Source organism: Impatiens glandulifera, chromosome 1, assembly GCF_907164915.1.
Source record: "Impatiens glandulifera chromosome 1, dImpGla2.1, whole genome shotgun sequence".
In the NCBI taxonomy this organism is placed as follows: Eukaryota; Viridiplantae; Streptophyta; class Magnoliopsida; order Ericales; family Balsaminaceae; genus Impatiens; species Impatiens glandulifera.
Genome location: NC_061862.1, coordinates 62055462 through 62072985, shown reverse-complemented (window position 1 = coordinate 62072985; position 17524 = coordinate 62055462). Strand labels below are relative to the sequence as shown.

Genomic DNA, 17524 nt, shown 5'->3' with positions numbered 1-17524 from the left:
AGTAAAATAATGAGAAAAAAATGATCATTTATGTATTATGATTTAATTTGAATTAAAAAAAATATAGAATTATAATTTAAGTAAATCATCAAACTCCACCAATAAAATCAATTTAAAAAAAAAAGTGTTATATCTAAAAGTATATCAACCATAAGAAATTCTTATATATATATATAAATATGATTTTACAAATGAAATTAGATTTTCTATAGATTCAATCTATTTCTTAAAAGTCTATTAATAACTAGATTTACTTAACTAACTTTGTGCCTCACTTGTTTTCTTTTATTAATTCTTGATTTAAATAAAATTGATATAAAATAGTAAGATAAGTAAATTAAAAATCCAAAAAAATAAATTCAAAACTGCAAAAAGTTTGGGGTAGCTAAAGAAAGAGCAAGAATGAACAAACAAACAGAGATGACAATGTTTTTTCCCTTTTCCCTTTCTCTGCGTAGCCCTTTTCTTTCTTTCTTTCTCCCTGTTGGTTCTTTTGCAGATAGATAGAAATAGATAGATAGATTTATTCATCACTCATCGATCCTATTCTATAAGCGAAAACTCTCTTTCCTTCGGTGGTTCGCTTTCTCTTTTCTTGCTTATTTCAAAGGCCAAAGTGGATACAAGTTTCAGGTAACCAGCGAACAAGAACTTCTCTTTCCTTTCTTTCATATCTACTACTAATTGGATGATGCACGCGCAACATTATTGCTCCTCTTTTCTTTTCTTTTGGCCCTTTTCTGATTTTCATTTTATCTGCTATGCTATTCAATTCTTCATGACAAATGCTGACTGGGTTCCCTAGATCATACCCAGATCTTGTATCTTCTAAAGATCCACTTTAATTGTTCTGGGTATTTCTCAAATTTATATGATATAACCTTTATCGATCAATTCAACCGAATCTAATTCATTATCTGCCCAAATTACGTGTTTTTCATTTCTATCTGCATATTCTTGATGTGATGCGGGGACTTGAATTAGATTCAATCTAGCTCCTTTTTTTTTATTAGAAGCTCCATGGAAAGATTAAATCTAGGGTTGTGGTATTGATTTCTATTGTATGCTTGTTTGATATTGCTCTTCCTTTTTTCCTAAATAATCTGGACCTGCTTTGTTTTTTTTCTTTTTCCCCAGATGAGATGGTATGGAGCTAGAGGATCAAAAGGCTTATTTTCTGGATATAGATAGTTTCAATGGATTGGTAGCACCGGCTTGAAACTGGATTCTGCATCATGATCGACAAAATGTACACCGTTCATCATTGATAGCCGTGTGTTTCACTTTTCGATTTGGAATACAATCAACCCATAAAAAGGAAAACAATTTACCTGTCTTTTAAAGTTATTAGGATGTTGAAGCAGATATTGAACAGGCTGCCAAAGAAACCGGCTAAAACGACAGAAAGTCGTGATGGGAACAGTTCGATTGCGTCTTCCACTTCATCTGGTTCGAGAACCAACAATGGTGGAAAAACTGCAGCAAACACAACAACTACATCTTCCTCAGGCCGTGGAGGTTCTGCTGTAAACCTTCCACAATCGAATATATCAGTCGCTTTGTACGAGGCACTGCCAAATTTTAGAGACGTACCGAATTCTGAGAAACAGAACTTGTTGATTAAAAAGCTGAATTTGTGTTGTGTGGTGTTTGACTTCACTGACCCGACAAAGAATCTGAAAGAGAAGGACATTAAAAGGCAGACTTTGGTCGAGCTTATTGACTACGTCACATCTGCAAATGGAAAATTCGCGGAAACTGTCATTCAGGAAATGGCTAAGATGGTGTCTTCTAATTTGTTTAGGACAATGACTCCTCAACCTCGTGAAAACAAAGTTCTAGAAGGGTTTGATTTGGAAGAGGAAGAGCCTTCAATGGACCCATCATGGCCTCACTTACAAATGGTATACGAATTCCTTTTGAGATTTGTGGCATCACCCGAAACAGATGCGAAATTGGCCAAGCGATATATTGATCAGTCGTTTGTTTTGAGGTTGTTAGATCTATTTGATTCTGAGGATCCAAGAGAAAGGGAGTACCTGAAAACTGTTATGCATCGCATATATGGTAAATTTATGGTGCACAGGCCATTCATTAGAAAAGCAATAAATAACATATTTTATCGCTTTATTTTTGAAACTGAGAAGCACAATGGTATTGCTGAGCTTTTGGAAATACTGGGTAGTATTATTAATGGGTTTGCTTTGCCATTGAAAGAGGAGCACAAACTATTTCTTGTCCGAGCTCTAATTCCACTTCATAAGCCGAAATGTGTGACTATGTACCACCAACAGTTATCTTATTCCATTACACAGTTTGTAGAAAAGGACTGTAAGCTTGCTGATACTGTCATAAGGGGATTATTGAAGTATTGGCCGGTAACCAACAGTTCTAAGGAGGTTATGTTTTTGAGTGAGCTGGAGGAAGTCTTAGAAGCAACTCAACCTCCCGAATTCCAGCGATGTATGGTGCCCTTGTTTCGCCAAATTTCTCGTTGCCTGAGTAGTTCACATTTCCAGGTTGGTTACTTTTTCAGGGACAAGTTCTTATTTATCTAACACAATACTTTCTCTTTGGGTGCTTTTTACAAAACTGAAAATTAAGTGTTAATGTTGAATACTGAATTATGTGTCTCGAAAATAAATTTTAAGTACTTGATAGTTGATATGCAAGTTGATTTGATAAACTACTATTGAACTAATGTGAAAATCTCATTAAAATCTATTTTATCTTTGTAGTGACATAATTTGATTAATTTTCAGGGGATAAAATTGTCTTTTGAATGCTCTTACTATATTACCAAGTTAAGTCATTTATAACTTATCGAATTATGTCAAATTTTTTAGCTTAATTTGAGCTGAATCTATATAATTAAGTGATGAACTTAACTCAAATAAGCACTTAAATCTTTTACATTAATGATTTCTAATTTAGAACAACTTGTAGATTTATGTATATTTAAGCTTGTCATTTCACCTTATGAAATTGTAGCTGCAGTTCTCGGTGATCCCATTACAGCGATGACAAAAGACGAAAAAAAGACAAAGCAACATGAAAAATTTAGCCTCACCCCACTAGATGAAGGAACACATTATCACCAAATCCAAAGAACAACATCCCAAATAAGCCAACACGATGACATAAACAGCCATCAATGAAAAAATTAAAATCTCATGGACATAGGCTCATAAATCTAAATGTTTGAATTGTAACATAAGGTAAGAAAGTGTCTATAGGGTTATCCAACCATGAAGAATAACTACTTTGTCTTTCATTAATGAATTTGGATTAGGGAAACTTTTTATTATATTTCAAGGAGGTATTTGGGAGTGTAGTTTTACACAGAAGCCCGATATGGAGAATTACTCAAGTGACCTAGAATTGAATGATTGTGTAACAACCAAAACTATAAGAGATTATAAAATAAAATCTTCCGACTTTATTACACACCTGTACACTACTAATCTTCTACTATTTATACTAATATTATCTAACTACCTTCCAGGCTTTCTTGGACTACCTTTCTTAACTTTCTTGAACTAGGCCATACCTAGTCCAAATACAATTTTTTGCCCAGTTAAATGCTAAAATTACCCTAGCATTGTATCAAAACCTTAATCATTGAAAGCTTCTGGAAGAAATGTGAGTGTGCTTTGAGAAATGGGGTCTAGTTTGAGGATTCCATTCTAGATAAAGTTGTTTTTTTCTGCATTATATTGATATACTTATTCTTCATTGCCTCGTGAATTTTGATGTTGGCTAAGATATAATGTATAATTTCAGGGAATTTGATTGTGACATGAGGGTTTTTCACATTTTGAGATTGAGGTCTCGTGATCTCGTGTGCTTCGTGCCTTTTGTTTTCAAAACAGATAGACTGAGACAAAATATTAGATTTCAACCCATCCTGAGTAGCTTAGTGGCAATATGCTTGTACTAAGGGGCTTAGTGCAATGAGGTCTCTGGTTTGATTCTCATTGTAAGCACCAGATTGAAAGTGGGGAGGTCTTGGATTAGTCAAGGTGTGCAAAAGCTAGCCCGAACACCCTGGTTACAAAAAAAAATAATCATTTTGTGGGTTATCATTTTCATTTAACGGTATGGTACTTATGACCCATGAGTAAAATAGAGGTCAATCCATAGAAATTTTACTCAGCAGGAGTTTCTAAATTCATATTTGCTGTTGTTTCAGTATGATGTTATAGTTTTGTTAATAGGCCATATTTGCAGGTGGCTGAAAGATCTTTGTTCTTATGGAACAACGATCACATAGAAAACCTAATCAAGCAAAATTACAGGGTTGTATTACCAATCATCTTCCCTGCCTTGGAGAAAAACACAAGAAACCATTGGAACCATGCTGTACAAAGTTTGACACTTAATGTCCGCAAGATCTTCTCTGATATGGATCCAGAACTATTTGAGGATTGCTTGGTCAGATATCAAGAAGATGAAGCAAAAGAGGGAGAGACTAAGTTGAAAAGGGAAGCTATATGGAAACGACTAGAGGATGTAGCAGCAATGAAAGCAGCTAATAACGAACCAGTGTTGGTCACCACTCGGCGAATTAATGCCCCCGTGCCATCTGGACGCCCTTGATGTTTTCTTTGTTTTGTTCTGTTCTGTTTTTGGGTTTAATTTATAGAAGTGAGAAAGAACTATGATTACATTGATTAGTAGGTGGAGTACTCATGGATTGGTGTCATTCGTGCTGCATTTTGGGTTTGGGTTTTTTTCTCACAGGTGGATGAGAAATGAAGATAATTGTCTTTTGAAGATGGTGAGAAGAAAACAAAACAAAGGAAAGGAAAAACATCGTTTTGAAGGTACCCATTACTTACAATGTTATGGGATTTGGTTAGATAGATTTCTGTTCTTATTTATTATATGTCTTCAATGAAACATGTATACATATGTATTCTTCTGTCATTCCCCCTTGTATTGGTTATAGATAGAGATGTGTTATTATTATTGTCACTATTACCAAAGCCTGGTTAATCTGTTGGCTGATACTATAATCCAACTTTTGTGGGTCAAGGGTTTGATACAATTTAGGAGCTGTCTGTCTGTGTCTGTCTTGTTGATGATGATACCCTTACCTGATATTATTAGTATTACTTGTTTGATGTGGAGTTATGTTTTAATTAATCTGGAAAAAATAAATATTGTTTGATGTGAAAAGCTCTTTATTTAGATTAAATGGTTGAAAAATACCTGATTGAGTGAAGTGGGTTATTGTGTTCATTTTGTTGTGAATATGTTTATTGGCGGTATTTTATAAAGAAATTTTATGATTTTATACTATTTTATATTAAAATAAAAAAATAAATAAATTTATATTTATAAAAAACAAAAAGTTATTATTTATTTATTTAAATAAATTAGTATAATTAATTTTATAAATATATTTTTTATAGGGTTATTTGTTTATTATTATTTTTTAATTAATTTTATATTTAAATATATAAAATTTTAAAATTAGTTAGGTATATAATAATTAATTATATATATATAAATAATAATATATAACTAATATTTTTAAATTAAATTTTTATGATTTTAAATAAACTTTAAATTTTACGAGTTTACTTAAATTTTCGATTTTGACCGTCTTGATTTAGGCTAAAATTAATATTTAACTTTTTTTTTTATATTTTTTATATTTTTATGTTTTTGTCTGGTTGTTTTATTTTTTTTTTCTTATTTTGTAATGGAGTCACTTATATATTATTCACCCTCTTTAATGAAAAACAGATATTTTCAAATAATTTATATTATTCTTCAAAATTGGTTATTCATTGATAAATTTTGTGAATGTGAAAAGACTTCCAGAGAGTTAGGCTGAATAAATAAGGCCATAGGTTTGGATAAGAGTTTAAAAAAAAAAAACAGAATTATTTAAAAAAAGTAATTATTAGTGTTGATTTTGAAAAAAATAAGATATTTTTGAATAAAAAAACTTAAAAAGATATTAATATATAATAATAAAATAAAATTATAATTTAAAATAATGAATATTTTAATTAATGAATTGAATTAGATAATTTGAATTTGGGTAATTAAAGTGTCCCTTTAAAATAAAATAAAATATTTTTTTTGTTAATTTTTTATTATAATTGTATATAAGTAGTTAGTTTAATTGATTATTATCATTGAAAGTTTGTTGCGATTTATTATTCAATTAGAGTTTAAATTTGGGGTTAGTTCATTTTATTGGTTATAAAATAATTATTCTTATTCATAAGACAAGACAGTTCATACATAACTAACCCTAATCATATTCAATATCCTAAGTTTTGACAGTCCAAGATTGTTTTTTTTCAAATGTTACACAAATCATTGCAATAAAAAAAAATCATTTCCATGTCTAGCAAAATAATAATAATAATAATAATAAAATAAAACTAAATTCAAACAACTAGTCTTACATAACTAGTCTTACATGGGGGTGGTTCTATTGTGGGGAAATTTGATGAAATAACCCTCATAAGAGTGTTATTACCATATATAGCATGCTTTTACTAATTTTTTCATTTTTAACCTTTTGCCTTGGTAAAAGGTCACTTTTGCCCTTTAACTAAAAAACAAAATAAAAATATAAAAAATTTGATTTTCTATTCCGTCGTTTCCCTTTCCCTCCCTCTCTCTCGTTTCCAACTTCCCCTACCCCCTGAAGACGACCGATCAAGCCCGAAGACGACGACGAAAAGCCCCCGAAACATCGACGACGTCCTCTCCCCCGAATCCCGATGAGCCCCCGACGACAAATAAGAGCCTCCGGCGAGAATCAGAACTCCAGAACGACGAAGGTGAGTTTATCTTCCATGTTTTCCCGTTTCTATCCTAGTTCTCCCGTTTTATATCGTTTATATTCCATGCATGCTATAATGGAAGAATGGTTTAGGGTTTATTGTTTAGGTTTAGGTATGGGTTTAGGTTTAGGTAGGGTTTATTGTTTAGGTTTATTGTTTAGGTTTAGTTTTGGGTTTAAAATGCTTCTGTCGAAGGCTGTTGTAGGCTGTCGATGGCGACGATGCATTTTCGCAGCCGACTGTGCATCTGTACTGTCGTCTGCAACAGATGCACCGTCGTCTGCGACAGATGCACTGTCGCTTGCGACAGATGTCTTATTTCCTTTAAAAAAGTGGTATTTTCTTTTATTATTCTGACTTAATGTTTTTTTGCAGATGGCACCAACCAAATGCAAAAACAAAACGGTAATTGAGAACTTTCCTGGACGTGTTTCATGGAAATCTACTTGCACCTGCTTGTTAAAGACCAAGGACAAGTTTAATCACTTTGGTCTTATGGAAAGGGCTATGAAGAGTCAATTTCAGTATCTATTGAAAGCCCCGACTGTAATTTTCTCAGGAACAATAATCCACCAGATGTTGATCAGGAAAAGCAGCTCCAATTCGAAGGGAATAACTTTCTTAGTCAATGGTCAGCAGCTGTACTGGGGCATGAAGGAATATGCCTTGGTAACAGGCCTAAATTTTGGAAGATTTCCTGTGATCGAAAACTGGCACGTTGAAGAATGTCCACCCCTAGTCCATAAATATTTTGGTGGCAAAACAGTTGTTAGAGTGACAGAGGTTCAAACAGTTTTCCTCAAATGCTCTGAGAAGAAGGATGCATGGAAGCTTGAGCTTATCAACCTTATTTACTAGTGTCTTTTTGGATCTGATAATAGGAAGATGATATGTTTGAAGATCTTTAGCATGGTGGAGGACATGGAAATGTTCCTTCAATTTCCATGGGGAAAGGTGTCATTCAATTCAACCTTGAAGGGTATTGACAAGGACATGAAACATCTTCGACAGCTATATGTGGAGAAGAAGGAAACCTACAAGGGGAACTGTGATGTTGCTTATACTATTAGTGGGTTTGCCATAGCCTTCCAAGTTTGGACATATTTGGTTATGAAGACATTTGTCCCCAAATTTGTGGATATGATCGAGGAAAAACATATATGCCCAAGGATATTACTCTTTACAGCCTTCAAAAGCAACACCAACACTAGCCAAGAGGTATCCAATGCCCTTTTCAAATGCAATGTGTTTAACAAGATTCATGAGTCTGAGGAGGAGAAGAGGAACTACTGTGGGGAAGACTTTGAAGAAATGAGAGATTACATTTATGATGATTTATTTGAAGTGGATGATAGGAAGAGAAAGAATGAAGATGGCAGTACTCCCAAACCGACGCCCATGAGAATGATGATGTTGATGATCTGCTGAATGAGAAAGAAGATGCTGCTGATATGAATGATGTTGTTGATCGGTTGAATGAGAAGGAAGATGCTGCTGATGGGTTGGATCTCAACAAAGAATCTGATGAGAATGATGTTGCCGATGGGTTGGAGATGATAAAGAATGATGATGATGAACACAAAGATGATGCTGTTTTTGATGAACACAAAGATGATGCTGTTGTTGATGAACACAATGATGCTCATGATGTTTGGTTGGAGGATGATGCTGTTGATGGGTTGGAGATCAACAAAGAAGATATTGTTGATGGGTTGGAGATCAACAAAGAAACTGTTGTTGATGGTTTGGAGATCAAGAAAGAAGCTGTTGTTGATGATGATGAAAACAAAGATGATGCTGATGTTGATGGTTTGGAGATCAACAAAGAAGCTGATGAGAATGAAAACAAAGATGCTGCTGTTGTTGATAAGAATGAGAATGAAAACAAAGATGTTGATGTTGTTGATAAGAATGAGAATGAAAACAAAGATGTTGATGTTGTTGTTGATAATGTTGAGTTGGGAAAGAATGAATTGACCACGAAGAAGAAGAGGAAGGTGGTTTTGACCAAAAATAGGTTGTAGCAGTTGGGCAAGAAAAGGAAGATAGTTGAAGAGGCTGAGTTGGGAAAGAAGAAGGATGATGAGGCTGAGTTGGGAAAGAAGATGGATGAAGAGGCTGAGTTGGGAAAGAAGAAGGATGATGATGTATTGGTATTGACTCCAACAAAATTTCAGGGACAGAGTTTTCGGAGAAAGAAGAAGTCCACACAATTGGAGAACTACACAGATCCTAATGGAAAATCCTTTAAACTCATTGATCCAGTAACTGTCAATCCTCTTTTAGATTATGATAGTGAACTGTTGGATGAGTTGAAACACTGGCTGAAGCTGGAGGATGAAGACAAGATAAATCTGGGTCTTTTCTATGCTGGTCAAGATTTGTTTAACAGAATGTTGAGGCCTCAGAATTGGCTACATGATCACGTAAGTTTTTGTTGTTGAAACTGTTTTTGGGTATTGTATTAACAGTAGGACAAAGAGAAATAGCAGGAATTGCATCTGTCGCAGGCGATTAAGTATTGTCGCCTGCGACAAATGCACCGTCGTCTGCGACAGATGCACCGTCGCCTGCGACAGATGCAATTCTGTGCTTAATTCATTTGATGTTCTGTGCTTACTTCATTTTCTCGATTCTGTCGCAGGAGATAGATGCAGCATGTTACATTCTTAAAAAAGGGTTGCCAATTTCCCCAAGACTTATTAACCGATAGATTTCTCAATATGTGACTGTAATGTCTCTACGAGGTTGTCGTTACGTTATTCAAAGTTCTCCAAAAATCAACAAACATACGAATTCGACGATGACTTGATGGAATATTTCATGGGTGATGAACGAAAATTTATGACTTCTTGGATCATTGTAGATAAGGTATATTTCCCTATGAATCTGAATATGAAGCATTGGGTCCTGTGTGAGGTGCAACTACAAGATTGGTGCATCAATGTTTATTTCTGTGAACAAGGATTTATCAAAAAGAATCAGTATGACAAGTTCATGAAACCACTATGTGAAATGATTCCATATATGATTCTATTTGGAACGACCGAGTTTGACAGGATCAAGTATCCTAAGTTCAGTTTGGAAGGAATGTCATATGTTGTAATACCACACCCAAGAGTCCCCAAGTGCACGAAGAGTGAAGACTGTGGTCTTTTTACAATCATGTATTTGGAGTACCTTACTGCCAAATTGGATATATCAGCTGTGACAACAAAAAACATGGTTTTTAAGAGACAAAAATGGGCAGTTAGGTTATTCCACCATATAATAGACCCATAGAAAATGGACATAATTTAGCTATGTATATTTTTGAATGTAAACCATATGTATTTTTGAATATAATTTAGTTTGCAGTTGTATTATTTTGAATGCAAATGGTTATATAATGTAGTATAAATATAATGTAGTATATATATAATTAAGCACAGAACATAAATGCATCTGTCGCAGGCGAATAATACTTAATCGTCTGCGACAGATGCATCGTCGCCTGCGATAGATGCACTGTCGTCTGCGACAGATGCACTATCGTCTGTGACAGATGCATTCCTGCTATTTTTCTTTGTCCTGCGACAGATGCATTCCTGCATTCCTATTAACAACAGATGACAACACTTAACAACAAATGACAACACTTAACAACAGATGATCAAAATACTAAAACAGTTTGATGTACATACAAAAACAGTTTGATCAAAATACTAAAACAGTTTGATCAAAATACAAAAACAGTTTGATCAAAATACAAAAACAGTTTCATGCCAAAGATTGGGCACTTGATTGTGAAGGTTGTGTAAATTGGGCACTTGATTGTGAAGGTCTTGCAGTAGATGGTGCAGGCATCACTGCTGAGCATGTTGCTCTGTTATGACCTAGACCGCCACATGAGCCGCACCGTCTCCGTTCTTTACGAACCTCACCTTGTGATGATCTACGTTTTGTTGTTGGTCGTCCTTTCTTAATCTTCACGGGGGGTTTTAGGCAGAATCGTTTTTTGATATGTTCGGGAATGTCCCAAGCTTCATTATGTAAAAACTGGATAACATGTCTCCGCATATGCCATGCACCACGATTCAGTTGAGTAAAACCTGAAAAATTATACAGTGGTAACATAAATTGAACATAACATAAATTGAACATAACTTATGGAACATAAATTCTCTAACCTTGCGCAAAACTCATATGGAACCGATTTCCGGAAACGGGCAACAGCTAGGGCATGCGTACAAGGAAGACCGGATACATTAAATACCCTACAAGTACAAGTTCAACCCTTGAAGTCAGCTTGAAAATCAAATTCACCGTCATGCACATGGAACTGAAATCGATTAAGTGGATAAACGCTGTAGAATCTAGCATTTTCGCCTTCCTCACGTAATAACTTTTCATAATATGGAGATAAATGTTCGTTGTGGTTGGTTGATTTTTGTCTTCTATGATAAAACCAATCTTGTATTGTGAAACTTAAATAGTCAGCTAATGTCGTTATAGGATATTTCTTAGCTTCTCTGCACTGACTATTAAAACTCTCAGCGTAATTACTTGTCATTTGATTGTATCGCGAACCGGAGAAAAAAGCACGACTCCATCTCTCCACTCCAATTTGTTCCAAATATTGAGCAATCCTAGGGTCTTTAGTTCTGATCTTGTCAAAATGCTTATGAAAAGTGGACTCGGTGTATGCGCGAGAAGCCAAATCAAACTCAACATGACAGTTATCAGTTTTAAATTTGGCCATTATATTCATTTTGATGTGGTATGTGCATGCACCGTGATGTGCTTCTGCAAAAACCGCGGACAAGGCGTTGGCAATACTTGGGTGTCTATCGGATATGAAGACGAGATCCGGGACTGATCCAATTGCCAACCTTAGTTGTTGCATGAAATATGTCCAAGAGTTATTATTCTCCGAATCAACGACACCAAAAGCAACGGGATATAGTTGCTCGTTCGCATCCAATGCTATCGTAACCAGTAGTTGACCTCCAACTTTGTGCTTAAGGAAACTGGCATCAATGCACAATACAGGACGACAACATCCTATGAAACCCCTAATTGAAACCCCTAGAGACATGAACATATACCTGAAGTGTCCTTCCTCATCCGTCGGGATGTCAGTTATGGTACCTGGGTTCTTCTTCTGCAACATGAACAGGTAGGATGGCAATTCACCATAGGAATCCTCCACAGTTCCTCGCACCGCCATTAAGGCCTTTTCCTTTGACCTTCAAGCCTTATTATATGTCAAAGTTAACCCATAGCTTGTATGCATGTCTTCCATTATTTTTTTAGGCATGTGGTCATGGTGATGGTCCATGTATTTTCGTTTGATACACTCCGCAATTACCCATGATGGTGCTTGCCTCACATTGTCTTGTCTCGTTTAAATTGAGCATGTGTGTTCTTTTACAAATTTTCTGATCTCAAACATCTCCGAGAATTTTCCTTTCTTAGCACGCAATTTCCACTTGCAGTTCTCAGCCATACATTTTACAAACCAAAGATTTTTTGTTGACTTCACCACTTTAAGGATAAAATGATTAGACATCGCATGTCTATGCAACCTCAATTGTATTTCTTTTTTGTTATCAAAAAACGTACCCACTTCCAATTAATTTTCAATTAATGGAGCAGGTGTTTCGATCTCGAGTGGTTCATATGAGAAGTAGTGCTAGGTTCCCTCAGTATGGCTGAATGTTTTCCTAACATGGGAAGTGCTTGGTTGACTTGGGAAGACATTTTCCTGCTCAAAAACATCTTGCTCCTCACATACATCTCTTTGCTCAAAAACATCTTGCTGCTCAAATATATCTCACTGCTCAAACACATCTTGCTGCTCAGATACATCTTGTTGCCTTGGGAATACATCTTGCTGCTCAAATACATCGCGCTGCTCACATACATCTCGCTGCCTTGGGAAGATATCTTGCTGCTCAAATATGTCATTTTTTGGTCTTTCACTTTGTTGAGTTGAAGGTATTGACTTCTCTACTAAAGAGACACATAGCGGGGCGCGATGATTGGGCAGTGAAGACGAGAGTTCTTGTAAATAGAACGCCACATCGCTATCTCCAATGATTGTTGCAGAAGGAGAATTCATCATTAACATATTATACTTCACCTTAAACACTAATTCATATCTTAATTTGTCCACACCAATAGAATTATAGACAATTGAAGCTAACTCTTCATATGTAGCATTTCGGGGTACAATCACACCACGACACGAACTTGAGACAAAAGACTAACACCACAATCATCAGTTTTCCAGTCTCCGTCAAAGAGGAGAAAAACACCAACATTCATGTGATCTACAATTGATAAAAATTCACAGAAGTCAGTGTCAGTGCCGAGTCAGTGTTAATTGCAAGGAGGAAAATGCAAGAAGGAAAATGCAAGGAGGAAAATGCATCTGTCGCAGGCGATAGTGCATCTGTCGCAGGCGGGAAATGCATCGTTGCCTGCAACAGATGCATTTCCCGCCTGCGACAGATGCATCGTCGCCTGCGACAGATGCATCGTCGCCTGCGACAGATGCACTGTTGCCTTCGTCACCTTCGTCAGATGTATATTTCACTGTAAAACAAATCAGCCAAGCTTTAAAACCATTCTTCCATGACCTAACCTACAACCTAGACTCTAAACGACGAAACCCTAAATATTCATTCATTTCCGCGATAAAATGACGAAGGTAGCGTCTAACCTGAATGTTGAAGACGTTCCGGTTTTGTTGATGAAGGACGTTGATGATGAAGGAAGGACGTTGATAATGAAGAACGTTGATGAGATGAAACTGATGAAGGGGAAAGTTGATGAAACTGATGAAGGACGTTGGTTGGTGGAGAGAAGGGAAATGGGGGACATGAAACTGAAAGGCACTGACATTTCAAATTTTTTTTTTTTTAATTGAAGGGCAAAAGTGAGCTTTTGCCTTGACAAAATGTTAAAAATGAAAATTAGTAGAGGCGTGCTATTTATGGTAATAACCCTCTTATTAGGGTTATTTCATCAAATTCCTTCTATTGTGCCTTTTAATTTGAAAAAAATAAAATAAGAAGGATTTACATAAATAAATAAATAAATAAATAAAAACTATGGCCCGCCGCCGGGCTTATTCCTTTGAATATATATATTCTTATCTTTCCGACTTTCCCAAAGAATTTAATTGTGTACATCATGTAATGTTTTTTTTTTCACGGGATGGATTTATCGTTAAAAAGGGCTTAAGCATTTTATTATTATTATTTATGTATTTTTATGTATTTTTTTTAATATTTTCACTTAACAACTTCGACTTTATTTTATTTTATTTTTATTTATTTATTTATTTTAGAAGTAATATGTTATATATTATTTTAACTTTTTTAAAATCTAATTCTCTATGATTACTTAAAATTAATTATAACAATTTGACCCCGTTCTGGAGTAACTGAACCGAATTACTTTGTTTGGGCGGTTTTTTTCTGGTTCGACCAGTAGTTAACCAGATGAGACAGAAATGGTATTTGTGTCCCTCGCTCTAAACTGTCCAAATTTCATCCCGATTATGCCTGAATACTAAAAACACAATTAAATATATAAATCACCGATATGTTTATTTTTTCATTATATTTTATAAGAGTTTTAAGTTTATTTTTTATAATTATATAATTTTTTAATATATTACAATATATATTATATTAAAAAATCTGTTTATATAATTTAATTACATACAAAAATTATTTATTTTTGAGAATATGGTATAAACGGTGTCCCGCAGAGAATTCCTGAAACTGAATGGAGCGGGAACGATATTAAAAAAACTTTAAAATAAAAACGAGACGAGAATGGTAAATGTATTATCTGCCTCGAACTCCCATTGTCATCCATACTTAAAAGAGATTCAGGACAAAGATCTATGTTAGAAAAAAAACTATTTTATAATTTTTTTTATTTTTTTAAAAGCAGTTAAAAATAGAAAAATGATTGGGAAAGAGAATTTGAGGGAGAGAATGAAAGAGAGAATGACGTGGCGCAATTTGATTAGTCAAAAAAATAATAAAATTTTCTCTCTTTCTTCTCTCATTCCTTCCCTCATTCCCTCTCTTAAATTCTCTCCCCTATCACTCCTCTTAAAAATATTATATTTTAACAAAATAATAATAATAATTTTTTTCTGTCAGATTATAATATTTGATTTTCCATAAATAAATGAATTATAAAACTTTTTAATATATTTATACTCACAAAATTTATGACTATTTTTTAAATTCATTTATTTTTTATTGTTACAATGTTCAAGTAATTAGTTTATTTAATATAAATAGTTATCCTAAAAATATATATTTATGACTTAAATATTTTTGACAGATAGGAACTCGCAAATAAATCTATTATAATAAGTGTAATAAACATAATAAAATAAGTGTAAAATATTTTTAAAAATAGTAAAAATTATTAAAAGTAGAGACTGTTTTTAATAGATACGTGAGATATAGCGCCGATTTTCTTTCTCACGTGTAACCATCATGTCGACGCCACCGATACAACAAGCTAGTCAGAGCGACGGACTAGCGCAACTCAAGGCTTCTCGGATCGAAATGAAAACAGATTGATGCTCTAACTAAGGAGAAATCAACACACAAAATTGAGAGTTGAAAATAAGAATTAGAGACAGCTAAGAGGACTGTGGTCCTCACATACTGAAATTAGCATATCTAACCAAATACAAAAGATTTTAGTTTAAGTGGACAAACTAAACGTAGAAAATGTTTAGCTTAGATGAATGTAGGAATATAGAAGGAAATTGTATTGGATGATCTCACAATTACGACATATCTCTTATATAGACATCAAATTAAATTTATAAGAAAACTAATATAATATAATATCGATATTATCACAATTTATCATATTGTGATATTATTTTTATATTATATAATCAATATATTATATTAATTCTATTTATTACACCCCGCAATCGAAGCAGGTGAACGATGTATGCTGAGATTGAATCGAAACTCTTTAAAAAAAAACCCAAAGAAAGCCCAAACAACGATGGTGTAGCGGCCAAATGCGAAGAAGGTGTTCCAATTAGAGTAGCAGCTGATGAAAATCCAAGCGTTACTGAGGTCGCAAATGATCTGAAAGTAGATGCACCAAAAGGAGACGACGATGCACCAGTTGTCATCCCAAAAGGAGGATATGGAGAAGAACTAGCGACGGTTGATCCAAATCCTAATGAAGGAGTGGAGGTTGTGGAAGTCGTTGATTTGGGTCATCTAGATCTAAAAGGAGCGGAAACTTCAGTTGCGCCAAATCCAAAGGAAGGTGTGGAAGCGACTGAAGCCAAGAGACCAGATGTTCTAAAGGAAGGTGTGGAAGCGGCTAAAGCCGAGGCACCAATTGTTCTGAATCCAAAGACATGGACACCAATTGTGTTGAAATTGAGTTGATGGGTCAGGCCCAATTAACTAAAGTGTCAAAGGCTTAAGTTTGTTAAGTTAGTTAGAAGAAGTTGTTTATATATATATATATATATATATATATATATATATATATATATATATATATATATATATATATATATATATGAGTAATTCACACAAGGGGGTTAGAGATTTCAAAGGTGTGATTGATATATATGAGAACGAGGTGTAACTGAAACGTTTAATTGTGATAGTGGAATCGAGTTCGTAACAGAGCTCGACGGAGACGTAGACCATTTTTTTTGGGTCGAACTCCGATATCAAATCTTGTGTTGTTTTATTGGTTTCTTGCTGTGATATTTCTTAAGTTCTTTGATTGATTAGGAGGGAAATTTCCTACAGTGGTATCAGAGCTCGGTTTGGGCAAGATTAGAATCAATCTTGAAGAATCTTGAAGAATCTTGGAAAGGTCTTTAATGCTGGCTAGTGATACGGATAAGGAAGATTCCGGCTCAGGCGTAGAAAGAGACAAAGTGGACAAGGTTCAATATTATACAAGAAAGAGATCAACACAGAAAACGGCACCTTGGGAATTCCAGTGGCAGTCCATCTCAAGCATGAAGACTGACATTGACAAGTTCGATGGCAATGGAGATTTTCGCATTTGGCAGCGGAAAATCAGGGCTCTCTTGGCACAGCAGCATCTTCTGCGAACTCTAGAAGAACCAGTCTCGTGGCCAATGGAGATGAATAAAGATCAAAAGATCGAGATGACAGAGACAGCGATTGGTACAATCATTTTCCATCTCTCAGATTCTGTAATTCGGTTGATAGACAATGAGAAGACTCCGGCATCGATGTGGAGGCGCCTAGACGAGCTGTTCCAATCCAAATCTTTGATTAACAAGATTTACTTGAAGGAAAGGCTGTTCAGTTACAAGATGATGCAAGAAAAGACTCTTACTCAAAATCTTGATGAGTTCTTGAAACTCAATATCGAGTTGGCAAACTCAGGCGAGAACGAAGCAATGAGCAATGAAAACCAGGCAATAATAATCCTCAACTCTCTTTCCGAATCCTACAAAGAAGTCCGTAATGCAATCAAATATGGACGAACAAGTATCACTCTTGAAGAGGTGATTTCGGCATTGAAGTCGAGAGAGCTGGAATTAAGAACAGAAAAGAAAGCAAGTTCGAATGGTGAGAATTATATGGCCAAAGGGAAAAACTTCTTCAAAGGGCAACCTCGCACCAATAACAAATCGAAAGACAAGAAAAGCAAAACATCACAATCAGAATCTA

General features: G+C 34.8%; 1 protein-coding gene across 1 annotated transcript; it reads left to right on the top strand.

Annotated features, from left to right (window-relative positions):
* Nucleotides 1–455: 455 nt before the first annotated feature.
* LOC124917683 (serine/threonine protein phosphatase 2A 57 kDa regulatory subunit B' theta isoform-like) lies at nt 456–5130 on the top strand. Its single transcript, XM_047458047.1, has 3 exons — nt 456–633; nt 1138–2519; nt 4231–5130. Exons 2-3 carry the CDS (start codon nt 1353–1355, stop codon nt 4597–4599), a joined length of 1536 nt encoding a protein of 511 aa, XP_047314003.1. The 5' UTR covers nt 456–633; nt 1138–1352; the 3' UTR covers nt 4600–5130.
* Nucleotides 5131–17524: the final 12394 nt, after the last annotated feature.